This window comes from Lipotes vexillifer, unplaced genomic scaffold (genome assembly GCF_000442215.2).
Source record: "Lipotes vexillifer unplaced genomic scaffold, Lipotes_vexillifer_v1.1 scaffold917, whole genome shotgun sequence".
Lineage (NCBI taxonomy): Eukaryota > Metazoa > Chordata > Mammalia > Artiodactyla > Lipotidae > Lipotes > Lipotes vexillifer.
The window spans coordinates 907,892-924,616 of NW_006795104.1; the positions used below are offsets into that span (position 1 = coordinate 907,892).

At 40.8% G+C, this 16,725-nt stretch overlaps 1 protein-coding gene across 3 annotated transcripts in view; it reads left to right on the top strand.

Moving 5' to 3' along the window:
* The first annotated feature begins 9,113 nt into the window (after nt 1-9,113).
* Nucleotides 9,114-16,725, top strand: part of KIF27 (kinesin family member 27) — an 83,787-nt gene continuing 76,175 nt past the window's right edge. For all 3 annotated transcript variants that reach the window (XM_007467438.1, XM_007467440.1, XM_007467439.1), the window contains exons 1-2: nt 9,114-9,498; nt 15,812-16,012. In XM_007467438.1, the coding sequence (XP_007467500.1) occupies nt 9,201-9,498; nt 15,812-16,012 (499 nt within the window). In that variant the 5' untranslated portion in view covers nt 9,114-9,200. The remainder of the gene's footprint in view (nt 9,499-15,811; nt 16,013-16,725) is intronic.

Consider the following 16,725-nt stretch of genomic DNA (forward strand, 5'->3'; position numbering starts at 1 on the left):
AGCATTATTTTCAATAGCCAAAAGTTGGAGGCAACTCAAGTGTCCAACAAGAGAAGAACGGATAAACAAATGTTATATGCATACAGTGGAATATTAGCCTTAAGAAGGAAAGAAATTCTGACACATGCTACTGAGGCAAGAGACAGATGGGCCCTCAGGGCAAACGGTTTGCGTTTGTTCCTTGTAGACGGATACTCTGAGACGGGAATAACAGGACAACTGAGAGAGGAGGCTCAGCCCTGCCCAGATAGAAGATAAGAGACCTCATTCTCGAAGTTAGAAGACCTTCCCGACTACACATGTGCAGAAAGGCTCCTTGGAGGTCAAAAGGGGAGTCATGCCAAGTGACCAAACCTACACATAGGCCTCGTTGGTAGAATCCATCTTGGCTAAAAGATGCATGCGCACACATGGGAAAATCCTGAGATACACCAAATATGGGCTCTGAATCAGACAAATCAAAATGATTGGTCAAAGGAAACATGGAAGAAATGCCCCGTATAAGTGATTTAAACTGCCACGAGGGCACGACTCTCTGAGCCCGCCTGTGTGTCTATCCACACATACTGTACTTTTTTTTCTCTTAATAAATACTTTACTTGTTTTACTACTTTCCGTCTTTGTGGGAGTTCTTCTTCTTCAAAGACGTAGAGCCAGGGCCTTGTCACTGACCACTGGTCTAGTGGCTAGGATTCAGTGCTCTCACCGCCATGACCTGACCTCAGTTACTGGCCGGGAGCTGAAATCTCACTTCAAGCCGCTGCAGGCCAAGGCCACCCAAGATCACTACAACATGGGTGAAGTTTGAGGATATTATGCTAAGAGAATAAGCCAGTCACAAAAGGGCAAATACCATATGATCCACTTATATGAGGTACTTAGGGTAGTCAAATTCATAGAGACAGAAATTAGAATGGTGGTTTCCAGGGGGGGAAAGGGGTGAATGGGGAATTGTTGTTTACTGGGTATAGAGTTTCAGTTTTGCAAGACAGAAAGTTCTGGAGATTTGTTGAACAACAGTGTGAATGGACTTAACACTACTCAACTGCATACCTAAAAATGGTCAAGATGGTAAATTTTATGTTATGTGTATTTTACCACAGTTTTTAAAAAGGTGGAGGTAACTGTTACTAAAAGAGAATTAAGGGACCTGTCAACCAAATGCTACATGTGAACCATGTTTGGATCCTGATTTGAGTAAATACAGGGAGAGAGAAAGATGGAGAGGGGAACAGACAGAGAGAGAGAGAAAGATGTACATTATGTAGAAAGCTATAGCTGAGCTCAATCTTTGAGGAGGCAGTGTTGACTTTGTCATCTGACACATGTAGGCTTCAGTCTTGCCTCTGCCACTTACCAACCATGTAGCCTTGAGCAAATTACTTGCTGTCTGTTTTTTAGTTTTTTATTTCCATAAATATTTGTTGCATCTCTGCGACGAGCTTAGTATTTACTATGTATTAAACGCTGCTCAACTATGGGGGCTTAAAAATAAATAATATATGGTCTCTGCTGATGCTGGAGAATAAAATGTGAGGCAAGAAATAGCAGGGATGAGTCTAGAAAGGTAGGCAAAAAGTAGATTAAGGAAGGCCTTTGTATACCATGTCAAGAAGACTGGACTTTATCATGAGAGCCATTTTATCTTTTTCATAAAAGAGCCATGCAGTTTATGCATTTTAAAATTTGTCCTCTATGTTTATAAAAATGTGTTATAATTTTAAAAATGTAACTGCAATTCAATTAAAAAAATCTCAATGGAACTTTCTTCTGGAAAATGTCAAACTGATTCAAAAGTTCTTCTGGAAGAGAGATGCTAAGAATAGTCAAGAAAGTTACAATAATGAGGAAGGGCTTGCCCTATCAGCAAAATATACAGCAAAATGTGCAAATATACAGTCTGCCTCACTGAATGCTTGCCCGTATTACATTATGAAAAGATGTTGCCAACTTTATAGGTGAAAATGGTTTATCATTTTAATTTTTAAAAATATTTATTTATGGGCTTCCCTGGTGACGCAGTGGTTGAGAGTCCGCCTGCCGATGCAGGGGACACGGGTTCATGCCCCAGTCTGGGAGGATCCTGCATGCCGCGGAGCAGCTGGGCCCGTGAGCCATGGCCGCTGAGCCTGCGCGTCCGGAGCCTGTGCTCCACAACGGGAGAGGCTGAGGCGGTGGGAGGCCTGCGTACCGCAAAACAAAAACAAAAACATTTATTTATTTAATTTATTTTTTAATTTATTTTTTTGGCTACGTCAGGTCTTAGTTGCAGTATGCAGGGTCTTTGTTGAGGCACGTGGGATCTTTTGTTGTGGTGCAGGCTCTTCACTGCAGCATGCAGTTTTCTCTCTAGTTGTGGTGTACGACCATCTCTCTAGTTGTGGCTCGTGGGTTTCTCTAGTTGTGGCATGCAGGTTTTCTCTCTCAAGTTGTGGCACGCAGGCTCTTCATTGTGGCATGCAGGTTTCTCTCTAGTTGTAGTGTACGACCTTCTCTCTAGTTGTAGCTCGTGGGTTTCTCTCTAGTTGTGGCATGCAGGTTTTCTCTCTCTAGTTGTGGCACACAGGCTCCAGGGCACATGGGCTCTGTAGTTGTGGTGCGTGGGTTCCAGAGTGCATGGGCTCTTGTAGTTTGCAGCATGTGGGTTCTCTAGTTGAGGCGCACAAGCTCAGTAATTGTGGCAAGTGGGCTTAGTTGCCCCACAGCATGTGGGATCTTAGTTCCCCGACCAGGGATTGAACTTGCATCCCCTGCATTGGAAGGCGGATTGTTTACCACTGGACCACCAGGGAAGTCCCTATCATTTTAATTTACATTGTTTTGGTTTATTAGTGAAGTAAAACATCACTGACATGTAAGCCAGACTTCAGCTTTCTTCTAATCCTCTGCCTCCTAGGTTCACGTGGTTTTGTCCAGCACCAGACTTGACTTAGGGGCTGGCGGATCTTTAAGTTGCTACAAACAATCCTCTGTCACAAATACCTCGGTTAGCAATGTAGACTTTACTGAAGATTTTGCAGGGGAGAGAGAGGAAGAGGTTCACCTTCCTCACAGCATGCAACCTAAAGATCTCCATTAGCCGTTTCTGTTCTCCCTGGAATTCCTTTATCAGCTATCCTTTCCCTCTCTCTGATTCAGCTTCTTCCCAGCATCTTGAGCTTCCTCCATCTTTCTCATTCCTTCTCAAGAGCAGTCAAATAATTATCCTGGTTCATATGCACAACACCATCTTCTTCTCTGAAGCCTGGGTACCTACCAAAGGTCAAACCCAGGAGACTTAACTTCCACCTGAGTGTAGGCTGGCAAAGCATCTTCTCGGCAAAAGAAGTCTCTCTCTCTACATGGATTTCTCATTCCAGCTGCTGAGTAGTAATATTCTCCATGACGTCACAGAAATGGTATAGGCAAAGGGCAGATTTGTGGTCAAGTTTGTGTCCTGCATAGATCACTATAGCAGGTGTGCAGGAAGGATTTGTGAGGGCAAGATGGGAAACACAGGAAAATCACAGGTTCTTGCCCTGCCAAATGGTGGAAGTACAGGCTGCTGCACTCCAGCGCCTTCCCTGCACTGCTATCCAATTGCTTTGCTTCAGTATAAAGAGGCACATGCAGCCTCTTCCGCTAGCCCTGTCCAACCAGAAGGCCGGTTTCCCCTTGGTGCCGCTCCCCCAGGCTCTCCAGGTCACTCTTAGAGCCTCCTTTGACTTAAGAGAGATGCCTCTTACTTGTGAAACCCTCTATTCCCCACTCCACAAGGACCAAGACCCCATGACTCTCCTTCAACACCCCAAGTCCCTCTTTATAAGGGCTATAAAAGGAGATAGGATTGGAGTTGAAATGGAATTAGTTTTGTTCTGCTGTAAATCCTGGGGGTGAAGGGGGTGATAATGACTGGTGTCTACAATGTGGGGAACTTAAGTGACCCCTTCTCTTCAACTTTGGACTCAAGACACCAATTTGGGGGCAACAGGAAATGTCCCATTCCAATCCTGTTAGGCATTTGCTGACCTCGTCTGCAGACATGTGGCCTCCTGAAACCTGCTGCCTAGTCTTCCTGGGAATTCCCAAACCTAAATTGTTACTGTTATTCATTGCAGTTTTGTCAGCAGACCAGTCATGATGGGCAACTTTTAAAAAAAATTCTAAAAGTGCAACATAATTAACAAATTCACATCTTTGGATTTTAAAAATTCAAAATAATTCAATTTAAGCAGCTTTTTTTCCTGCTTTCACTTTTAAGTTTTATGAGCGAAGGACTGCTTTTTGAAGATACTTAGATGATGCTATTAAAAATGGGAGGCATTGAGGCATTTAAAAGTAAATTGGAAAAGTTAAACATAGAATTACCATATGACCCAGCAATTTCATTCCTAGGTCTATACCCAGAAGAACTGAAAAAAACAAAACAAAACATTAAACAGCTACTTGTACATGATGTTAATAGCAGCATTATTCATATTATTCCCAAAGTGGAAAAAACCCACATATCCCTTGGCTGATGAATGGATAAATAAAATGTGGTGTGTCCACATAACATAATATTATTCATCCATAAAAAGGAATTAAATTTCTGATACATGCTACAACATGGGTGAAACTGGGAAACGTTTAGCAAAAGAAGCCAGACACAAGGCCACAAATTGTATGATTCTATGACTATGAAATGCCCAGAACAGGTAAATCCATAGAAACAGAAAGCAGATTAGTGGTCGCCAGTGGCTGGGGAAGAGAGGAATGGGAGTGACTGCTAACTGGTATGAGGCTTTCTTTCCTTTTGGGGTGATGAAAATGTTTTGGAAATAGGTGACGGTTGCACAATATTGTGAATGTCTAAAATGCCATTGAATTGTACACTTTAAAACGGTTCATGTTATGTTATGCGGACTTAACTTCAATAAAAATAAACGGAATTGGTAGCTAAAATATTGAAACTAATGTGAATCTTTCTCATATTCATCTTACAAACTCCTGGAGAGTTCTCTGGCTCAGCACTATGAGAGGGATCCCTGGGTAGTATTTACTTTGGAGCTAATATGGGAGGCGGGGCCTCCAGGTGGCCGGCTCTAGGCTCCTCCCTGACGGGGCGGGGTCATGGGCGGGGCTTGGCGGGCTGGGGCGGGGTCTGGGGAGCTTCCGGCCGCCGTGAGGGGCGGGGGCGCGTCAGTACGGGCTTTGCTGGTTGCCGGGAGAACCCGCGACAACAAAAGGCGCGGGCTGAGGCGGTAGCTGCGGCTCGGCGGTGCGAAGTGAAGGCGAAGAGTCCTGAGCTGCGCTAGCCGCGGGAGACTGGGGTTTCTCGAACCGGTCAGTGAGTGGCAGGAGGGTCGGGCCGGGCTGGCGGGGTCGGCCCTGGTGCGGCGCCGGCCAGCTCTCTGAGCCGGTGTCCCCGGCCGGCCCCCTCTCCTCCCAACGGCCGGCCGGGGGATTGGGAGCCTCCGCGGCTCGGCTGGCGGAGAGGGCGGTCGGGGCGCCCGCAAGGCGGAGCAGTGCGTCCGAGGGACCTGGGCCTATGCTGGGACTCCCAGGCGAGCGGCCGGGGAAGTTGGGTGCCCCTTGAGGTAGAAGGGCTTGGGGAAGAGGGACACGCGGGAACCCCGGGAACCCCGGACCGAGCCTCACTGAATCGGATCCTGTGTATTTCTTGTTTTCGTGCTTCCAGCTGCGGTATCTGAAGAGGGATGGAAAGGCCCACCTTCCTTGGGGGTTTCGTTTTGTCACAGGCCTCCTTTTTCCATTGCGGATGTTGAAACTTCGGTGCATTATAAGTTCTGCGGCAGTCTGAAAGACCCCTCCCTTAGAGCAGGTGATAATTGAGAAAGAAAGAGTGCCCAGATTCTTTCTTTGAAACACTTTTAAAATAAAACTTCGCCCACTCCAACTTTAAAAATCTTTGTTGTTTCCCCTGTTTGCTTCCTGTCTTCTCCATCTGTTCTTTATGCATTTGGGGCCTTTTCTGAGATCCTTATGAGATTCACTATCCATTTGCCAGAAAGTTTCTTAAGAAAATATTACTTACAAACTACAATTTTTAGACAGTCACTACTTCTGAAAAGCCAAGGGCACAGGATGGCAACGGTATTTGGAGACACTTTTCTGATCAACGACATGGCATCAGTGATCAAATATTTCTCCTTCCTTTGCTTAGATTTCAAAACTCCATTGAGTATGCCAGCCAATCAGATTTCACCTTTCTTTACATTGATTGGTGAGATTAATACGTACGCTTCTGATGGCTGTAATTGATCAGAATCTGTAGAAGTATAAGTGCTATGGATTTTTTAAAAGACATGTAAATTCTTTTTAAAATTTATTTATTTATTTGTTTATTTATTTATTTTAGCGGTACGCGGGCCTCTCACTGTTGTGGCCTCTCCCGTTGCAGAGCACAGGCTCCGGACGCGCAGGCTCAGAGGCCATGGCTCACGGGCCCAGCCGCTCCGCGGCATGTGGGATCTTCCCGGACCGGGGCACGAACCCGTGTCCCCTGCATCAGCAGGCGGACTCTCAACCGCTGCGCCACCAGGGAAGCCCAGAACCATTTATTTTTGTTTTGTTTCTTTAAACATTTTTGAGTATCTTTTTTTTTTTTAAAGTTTTATTTATTTTTTGGCTGCGTTGGGTCTTCGTTGCTGTGTGCGGTCTTTCTCTAGTTGCGGCAAGTGGGGCCGCAAGAGTAGCTTCGTTGCAGTGAGAAGGCTTCTCATTGTGGTGGCTTCTCTTGTTGTGGAGCATGGGCTCTAGGCGAGTAGGCTTCAGTAGTTGCAGCACGCAGGCTCAGTAGTTGTGGTGCATGGGCTTAGTTGCTCCGCAGCATATGGGATCTTCCCAGACCAGGGATCGAACCCGTGTCCCCTGCATTGGCAGGTGGATTCTTAACCACTGCGCCACCAGGGAAGTCCTATGAGCCGTTCTGAATTAACTTTTGTATACGATGTGAGGTAGAAGTCCAACTTCATTCTTATGCATGTGGATATCCAGTTGTCCCATGACCACTTGTCGAAAAGACTATCTTTCCCCCGTTGAATTGTGCTGACCCTGTTGTTGAAAATCAGTTGCCCATAAATGTGAGGATTTATTTCTGTATTCTCAATTCTTTTCCATTGATCTTTAAGTCTGTCGTATGCCAGTACCACACTGTCTGATTACTGTTGCCTGGTTTTAAAATTGGGGAAGTATGTCCTCTAACTTTGTTCTTTTTCATTATTGTATTGGCTATTCTATGTCCCTTGAATTTCCATGTGAATTTTAGGATCAGCTTGTCAGTTTCTACAAAGAAGTCAGCTGAGATTTTGATAGGCATTCTGTTGACTCTTTAGATCAGTTTGGGGAATATTGCCATTTTAATATGTTAAGTCTTCTAATCCATGAACATGATATGTTTTTCCATTTATTTAAATCTTCTTTACTTTCAACAATATTTTGTAGTTTTCAGAGTGTAAGTTTTACACATCTTTTGTTAACTTTATTCCTAAATTTATTTGATTCTTTGTAATGCTATTGTAAATGGAATTGTTTTCTTAATTTATTTTTCAGGTTGTTCATGGTAAGTATAGCTACCAATTTAATTTTTTTAAAACATTGTCCCTGCAATTTAAAAAAAATATTTATTTATTTTACTTTGGGCAGCATTGGTTCTTAGTTGCGGCACATGGCATTGTTCGTTGGGACGCACAGGTTCAGCAATTGTGACGCGCAGGCTCCAGAGTGCACAGGCTCTGTAGTTGTGGTGCACAGGCTTAGTTGCCTGTGGTGTGTGGGATCTTAGTTCCCCGACCAGGGATCGAACCCGCATCCCCTGCATTGGAAGGCAGATTCTTTTCTGTTTGTTCTTAAAAATAATTTATTTTATTTATTTATTTTTGGCTGCGCTGGGTCTTCGTTACTGCACGCGGGCTTTCTCTAGTTATGTTGAATGGGGGCTACTCTTTGTTGCCGTGCGCGGGCTTCTCATTGCAGTGGCTTCTCGTGTTTCAGAGCATGGACTCTAGGCTTACAGGCTCAGTAGTTGTGGCGCATGGGCTTAGTTACTCCACGGCCTGTGGGATCTTCCTGGACCAGGGCTCGAACCCGTGTCCCCTGCATTGGCAGGCGGATTCTTAACCACTGTGCCACCAGGGAAGCCCAGAAGGCGGATTCTTAACCACTGGAGACCAGGGAAGTCCCCCAATATAATTTTTAACGTATTAATTCCACCAGAGATCTTCAGAAATAAGTACCATGTAATTTAGGAGTGGAACAGCAGTTTTTCTGTTAGTTTTGGTTATTTTTAAATAGAAAATTTAGTTTTAAATTTACATTGACTTATAGAAATCCTTAAAACTATTTTCATGGATTGATTTCTAACATTTGCGACAAAGAGGAGTTGTTATTTTTCAGTACATAGCTGTAAAATCTAAGGGTTTGCTTTGCACTACTTGTGTACATGTACAGTTACCCAATTATTTCCTTGCCTTATGTTTCTTTTTAATTAATTAATTTATTTATGGCTGAGTTGGGTCTTCGTTTCTACACGGACTTTCTCTAGTTGCTGAGAGCAGGGGCTATTCTTCGTTGTGGTGCGCGGGCTTCACATTGTGGTGGCTTCTGTTGTTGCAGAGCACGGGCTTTAGGCACGTGAGCTTCAGTAGTTGTGACACGTGGGCTCAGTAGTTGTGGTGCACAGGCTTAGTTGCTCCACGGCATGTGGAGTCTTCCCAGACCAGGGCTCGAACCCGTGTCGCCTGCACTGGCAAGCGGATTCTTAACCACTGCGCCACCAGGGAAGTCCTTGCCTTATGTTTCTAATTTGCCAATTATTCAATATTTAGATTAATGAGCTGGGAAACATATTACCACTATAGAAAGAATGGCATAATGGAATCCCATGCACTTATCACTTTGCTTCATCATTTACCAACTCAAGGCTCCCATCCCCTAGATTATTTTGCAGCAAATCCAGACATCATATCGCTTCATCTATAAATTATAGGTATACTTTTTCAAGACAGATTTACTCTTTGTAGCTATCTTATATTAGAACAAAACCTGCTTTAATTGACTTTGCTTTAGAAGTTGCTTAGTTTATTAGGATAGAGAAGTCAATAACTAAATTTTGTTTTTATTTTGATACACAGGAGTCCAGATCTTACGTAAAATGGATGTTTCTCACACTAGATACTGAATATTAAGTAGAAAATCTGTTTAGTAAAATCTAAGCTGCCATGGAAGAAATACCAGTAAAAGTTGCTGTGAGAATTAGACCTCTGCTGTGCAAAGAAGTTCTTCATAATTATCAAGCTTGTGTGAGAGTTATTCCAAACACCCAACAAGTTATCATTGGGAGAGATAGAGTCTTTACTTTTGATTTTGTTTTTGGCAAAAATTCCACTCAAGATGAAGTTTATAATACCTGTATAAAGCCATTAGTGTTGTCACTCATTGAGGGCTATAACGCAACCGTTTTTGCCTATGGACAGACTGGATCTGGGAAGACATACACCATTGGAGGAGGCCATGTTGGTAAGATTCTCATACTCTTTTACTTTTATTTCAGACAGTAGAAAGAAGCTGAAATACCACAGTGCCTGACACATAGTAGGTGCTCAGCGTATTAACTGAATGAAATAATAGGATAACAGATGTGTTCATAAGATCATCATCTGTGAAAGATTTGCTTTAAATATTGAAGTTTCATTAAACAATTTATGATTATATTTGCTTGAGGAAAGACGTTTAAGACAATGTTCAGTATTCAGCCCTTTGCTGTTTTTCCCCAGTTTTGAGATATAATTGACATGCAACATTGTATTAGTCCAAAGTATACAGCATAATAGTTTGATATATCTATATATTGCAAAATGATTACCACAGTAAATTCAGTTAACATCAATCACCTCAGTTACATTTTTCTTCTTGTGATGAGAACTTTTAAGTTCTACTCCCTTAACAATTTTCACAGCTTGGTCACATACAGCTATATTGTTTTTTTTTAAGAGGCCATGAATACAATTTTAATTCCTTAAGGGAAAAGGTTATTAAAGTTATCTATTGTCCTAAAATATTTTAGCTAAAATACTTCATACCAAAAGAAACAGATCACCATTAGGAAGAGCTTTTGATGTTTTTTTCTGCTAGTTTAAAAAAAATTAATGTTCATTGTAAAAAGAATTGCAAGTGATGCTTAAGAAATCTAATTAAACTAATGAAAGCTCCTCTCATTCCCAGGAAATAACAGTTTGATGTATGCATTCAGAGTCCTCTAGACATTTTTCTAGGTATATTACAAGTACTCACACATGTAGTTTTTTGGGTTTTTTTGTTGTTAGTTTAATTGTTTGATGAGGTATTTCATACCTGTGATTCTGTAACTTTCTTTTTGCATTTAACGATATAAAATATCATTTCATTTCTTTCCATTTGGGTCATAGAATTTCACCTCATTTTTTTTGGCTGTACGTATAATGTTCCATAGTTTGAATGGATCATAATTCACCCATTCTGGTATTAATGGATAGGATTAATGGTTGGTTTTGATTTTTACTGTTATAAAAAGTTACAGTGTATATATCTTTATACATTTAGCTTTGCATCCATTTGTTAGTATTTCTGTAGAATAGATTCCTAGAAGTAGATTTGTTGAGTAATGGGTATGCAAATTTAAAATGTGGATAGATACTGACACATTATCCAAAATGATGTACCAGTTTATATCCTGCCACCAATATGTGAAAGCCATTTATTTGCTCATATCCTTGCCAGTTACTGGAAATCAGAAATCTGAAATTTTTTTTTCACTATTTGATAAGTGAAAAATTGCACTTTGTTGTTTGAAGTTACATTTCTTGGTGTATTTGTGAAAATAGCATTTTTGATTTCCCAGGCTATCTGTAAGACACCAATTCTGGGTCAGTCATCTGCTGTTTGATTATTGACTATGCAAATAATGTAGTTTTTTTCTCCAATAAATAATTTATTGAGCTTTTGCAGTGGCTAGAGTACGATGCTAGGCACTGTGGTAGATGCAATCTCTTATTTTTCAATATGATGCTTATTTAAATTACTATTCATTTCCCTGCTTTTCAGAACCTTGGATTTACCAACTTTTACCAGGTGTAATCTTCTCTAAAAACTTTCATTTGCATACTCTTTTTTTTTTTTTTTTTTTTTGCGGTACGCGGGCCTCTCACTGTTGTGGCCTCTCCCGTTGCGGAGCACAGGCTCTGTACGCGCAGGCTCAGCGGCCATGGCTCACGGGCCCAGCTGCTCCGCAGCATGTGGTATCTTGCCGGACCGGGGCACGAACCCGTGTCCCCTGCATTGGCAGGCGGGCTCTCAACCACTGCACCACCAGGGAAGCCCTTGATACTCTTTAAATAGTGTATAAGAGCTAAATGATGGCTATTAAAGTATAAAACTTTACAGTTTTTCTCTCTGAAATAGTCTTTCAGGAATATAAGAGTGACAGTGAAAATGTGATCTTTAGGTTACCAGAATACATTTTGAAGCTTTATTTGTAAATATTATTTGTAATTCAGCTTTTTTTGTTTTTTAAGTCTTTTGAGTTACTCTGCTTTGTTATCTGTTGAAGTGGGAAATGAATGAGCTATACTGATCAGCCTCATATTCTGGCTAATCTAGAATGCATATATTCAATATATGCTGGAGTTTATAGATAGTATTATTGGCTAGTTCCTGGAAGCTCTCCAAAAGGAATTTTCACTTTCTCTTGTACTGGAAAAACCTGCAGCTTCCCATATTTGCTACATGATGGCAATCAAAGGCGGTCCAAGTTAGTAAGGTTCAGATTTTCAGGATGTTTGTTGCCAAAAATCTGAACATTGGTAATCTTCAACTTGGAAGCAAGTTGTTTTTAAGGTTCATTTGTAAGCCACCTTTTTGTAGCTTGGAATATATTTTCCATGAACAATGCTAAAAATGGTGGGCAGGTTTCTAAATTGGCCTACAGAAACTTATTTAACTTTAAGTCCAATTTATTCTTTTACTTATTCTAAATTTTATCTTGTACATTATTTTTACTATTTTAAAAATTGTGGTTAAATAAATAAATGTAAAACAAAATTTACCATTTTAACCATTTTTAAGAGTACAGTTCTATGACATTAAGTATATTCACAGTGTTTTGTAACCATCACTGCTCTTTCCAAAATTTTTCATCTCCCCAAATAGAAACTTTGTACCCATTAAGCAATAACTGTCCTCCCCCTGCCATCCCCTGGTAACCTCGAATTTACTTTCTTTGACTGTAAGTTTGCCTCTTCTAGATATTTCATAGAAGTGGAATCATACAGTATTCGTCCTCCTATATCTGGCTTCTGTACTTAGCATAATGTATCTAAGGATATCCTACATGTTGTAGCATGTATTGGAACTTCATTCCTTTTTATGACTGAATGATTTTCCATTGTATGTATAAGTCATCTTTTGTTTATCCATTCATCTGTTGATGGACACTTGAATTGTATTCCCCTTTAGGCTATTGTGACTAATGCTGCTATGAACATTGGTTTACAAATATCTGAGTCTCTTGTATGCATTTCTGTTCGTTCATGTTATTGTGTTAATCTGTGTTCTGCGTTGCGGAAGTGATGGAGAAGAGGTGTAGAGATGTTCCCTTCCTCATTCCTGGATTGAGGTCTTGGCTTGGACAGAACTGGTCTTTCTGTACCTCTCTTCTGCACACGTCCTTTGTTGCCATTAGACCCTGGCTTGTTCCCCTGTCCCTTTCTTTTGCCTGTTTACCCTCAAACTACCTGTACCTTTCCATTCCAGAAATCTCAAAACATGCTTTTTGGCTAAATGTGAAGAAATACGACACAAATAATTTTTTTTAAAGGGTTCTTGCTAACATGAATGAGTTGCATTCCAATGATTGGGATTCTCCCCAGACCATAATAAATGAGCTAAAGAGAGATATTTTAGGTACTACCTGTACCTATTTTGAACTTCACTGGTGCCACTTATGCCTATTGCATTCCTGGGGTTTTCAATAAATATTTTCTTATTAAATCTTTTATTTTTTGCCTTAAACTGTTATATAACTATCATTTAGTTTTTTTCATTGTCATGTCATTTGATTGTAAGCTTTTTTTTGTGCTGCTTGCAATTCTATACAGTATATTTAGTTTATTTTTAAGTTATTTATATTTAAAACTTTTATTTTTAGACTATATATATTTATTTCTAAAAGTAAAAATTCAGATATTACAGCCATAAGATAAAAGTAGAAGTTTTCCTTTCTTTTCTCCCCCTGTTCTAACTCCCCAGAGGTAACCATCATTTTTTGTGAATTTTTTCAAAAATATTCTTTGCATAGATATGTATGTTTTATTTTATGCAAATGAATTTGCTCTCCAGTTGCTTTTTTTTTTTTTTTTGCGGTACACCGGCCTCTCACTGTTGTGGCCTCTCCCGTTGCGGAGCACAGGCTCCGGACGCGCAGGCTCAGCGGCCATGGCTCACGGGCCCAGCTGCTGGCATGTGGGATCCTCCCGGCCCGGGGCACGAACCCGTGTCCCCTGCATCGGCAGGCGGACTCTCAACCACTGTACTACCAGGGAAGCCCTGCAGTTGCTTTTTTTAACTTTATGGATCTTAGACATCTGTTTAACAATAGGTGCATGGTATACCATTGTTAACCATTCTCCTACTAATGGATTTAGTAGTGTTTGGAATTTTTTATCAATTACAGGAAATTGTTACTGATCCTTATACAACACCTTTGGGTATGTGTATATGTATTTCTTTAGGACTATATCTGAGTCAAAGGGTGATCGCATTTCAACTTTTGATACTATTTATACTAATGTTTCTCCAAAAAAGCTGTGCTGGTTAACATTGTCATAGTATTCTAGAGGACCAGTTTGCTCACCTTGAGGAAATGGGGCATTAACAAATTTAAAAATCATTGCTCACATGACATTTTAAACAGTGAATAATCATAAACAGTGATCACAGTTCTTCATTAATTACACTGATGTTCACAATTACATTGTGAATACAGTTTTTCATCAATTACAATGATGTGATTTTTAATAGTATTTTAGTGTTAATAATTGAGAGAATGCTGGGTAAATCAGTCTTTATTGTATCTTAAAATAATTAGTTACATTTCTCACTTCCCCTCTGTTTTACCCACTCTCGCTGCCATCCAACCACCCCACTTCTCTCTGCTCCTCTTTGCAGCAGAACCTTGAAGATACTATCTGTGAGTCGTGGTGTCAGTTCTCCTCTTGGTCTTTTTTACACTCACTCCATTCAGACTTTCACCTCCACTACCACTGACACTGCAATTGTCGAGATATCACAAATGACCTTCACTTTACTAAATTTAGTGGTCAATTCTCATCAAACCAGCCTTTCAGCAAATTTGATGCATGCTCTCCACTTGGTTTCCAGGCCACCACGTTCTTGGTTTCCTCCTACTTAACTGGTCATTCATGCTGTCTTGCTGGTTCCTGATAAGTGAACCAACAAATGATGAAGTGCCCAGGGCTCAATCTTTGGTGTTCTTCTCTTCTGACTCTCAACTTTTCCCCTTGGTCTCATCCAGCCCTACGACATTAAATACCATCTATATGTAGCTTCCAGTTTTTTACCTCCAGTCCAGATGACTGTCTTGTACTCTAGTCTCATATATCCAACTGCCTATTCAAGCTTCCCAACTGTATCCCTAATAGATACCTCCAACTTAATAGGTCAAAAAATGAACTTCTGACATTTTCCCCTTAAACCAACTCAACACACACACTTCCCTATATCAGTTGATGGCAACTCCACTGGCTCAAGACAAAATCTCAGAGTCATCCTTGACTCATCACTTTCTGTCACATTCCATACCCAATCTGTCAGGGAATCTTAATGGCTCTCCCTTCAACATAAATCCAGAACCTGGTCCCTTCTCACCTTTCTCTGCTGCCAAGCTTATGTCACTGTCATGTCCACCTCTCCCCTGAACCCTCTAGACTCCTGGATTAGTGCACTGGTCTCCTAAGTGGTCTCCCCACTTCTGCCCCTACCCTTCTATGACTGAGGCAAAACGCAGCAGACAGAGTGGTCTCTTTTAAATCCCAAGTTACTGCTCTGCTCCATTGGCTCTCATCTCACCCAGAATAAGACCTAAAATCTATCGTGGTCTACAGGGACCTACATGGTCTTGTTTCTGTCACCTCTCTGACCTCATGCCCTGCTACTCTCCCCTTGCTCCACCTGCTCCAACTACAATGACCTCCTTGTTTATGGATCACGCCATTTTAGCACCTTTGCGCTTGCTGTTCTGGGACATTCAGATACCTACATGGCTCCTCTGCCACCTCTTTCAAGTTTCTCCTCAAAGGTCAGCTTCTCCGTGATGCCCACTCATCATGACTTTCCTATTTAAAGTTATAAGCACCTCCCATCAAATACACTTACACTTCCAGTCCCCCTCGCCTTGCCCTATTTTTTTCTCCAGGCATACTTAATGCCTTTTAATATACTATATAATTCACTTATTGTTTTTAGCTGTTGTCTGTCTCTCCTAGTACAGTTCCTTAAGGGCAGGGATCTTTTCCTTGTTTTGTTCACTGATGGTTCCCAGGGTCCTAGAATACTGCCTGGCACATAGTAGGTACTATATAAATATTTAATGAATGCATGAATGAAGTTTGAGTAAGAGCATGCATGTGAAAATTTTCACTTCTGAACTTTATAGAAAAAAATGTTTTCTTTTTCTATTTTAAAAATTTATAATAGAAATTTGAGAAAATAAATTTATTGATTGTAGCTTTTCTTATATCTTCAATTTCAGATGTGCTTTCTTTCTCTAAATTTTCAGCTTCAGTTGTGGAGGGTCAAAAAGGTATCATTCCTCGTGCTATCCAAGAAATATTTCAAAACATCTCTGAAAATCTTAGCATTGACTCTAAGATAAAAGTGTCTTATATAGAAGTATACAAGGAAGACCTAAGAGATCTTCTAGAATTGGAGACATCTATGAAGGATCTTCACATCCGAGAAGATGAAAAGGGAAACACAGGTAAAGTAGCCTACTTAATTGATAGTCTTCATTAGCAAATGAATATGATTTAATTCAGTTTCTGGATATTTTCCAAAGATTCTTTAAAAACAGACATAGAAACAAAATGCATTTGTTTTTGCTTTTAAATTGAATAGCTTATTGATTACCAGTAGCAGTTAATGCACCCAGGTGAAAAGTAGAAGTTCAGAGTGGTTGGTAAGATGAAGTTATTAAGGTGTAATTCCAAATACAGGTGACCCTTGAACAACGTGGTGGGGAGGGTGGCGATTGGGGTGCCGACCCTCTGCGCAGTCAAAAACCCAATTATAATTTACAGTCATCCTCTGTATCCACTGCCTCAGCGGATTCAACTAACTCAGATTGTGTAGTACTGTAGTATTTACTATTGAAAAAAATCCACATGTAAGTGGACCTGCACAGTTCAAACCTGTGTTGTTCAAGGATCAACTGTATTTATTTCCTATAATTGCCACCTCCCCCACCCCTGGGCTGATCTTAAGAAGTGTGACATAGGCTAAATTAATTTTTGTACTTTTTTTTCTCCCAGAGTTACCCTGAGGTTGGGGATGGCTTCTCCCTTTGGTGTTTTGGTGTTCATCCAAGTTGATCCAAGAACTCTCCTTTCTTCCTTTCTGATTTTTGTCCCAGCACACCTATTGCTTCCTCTTTTTTTTTTTTTTAAATTTAGAGTTTATGTGTTTGCTTCTTCA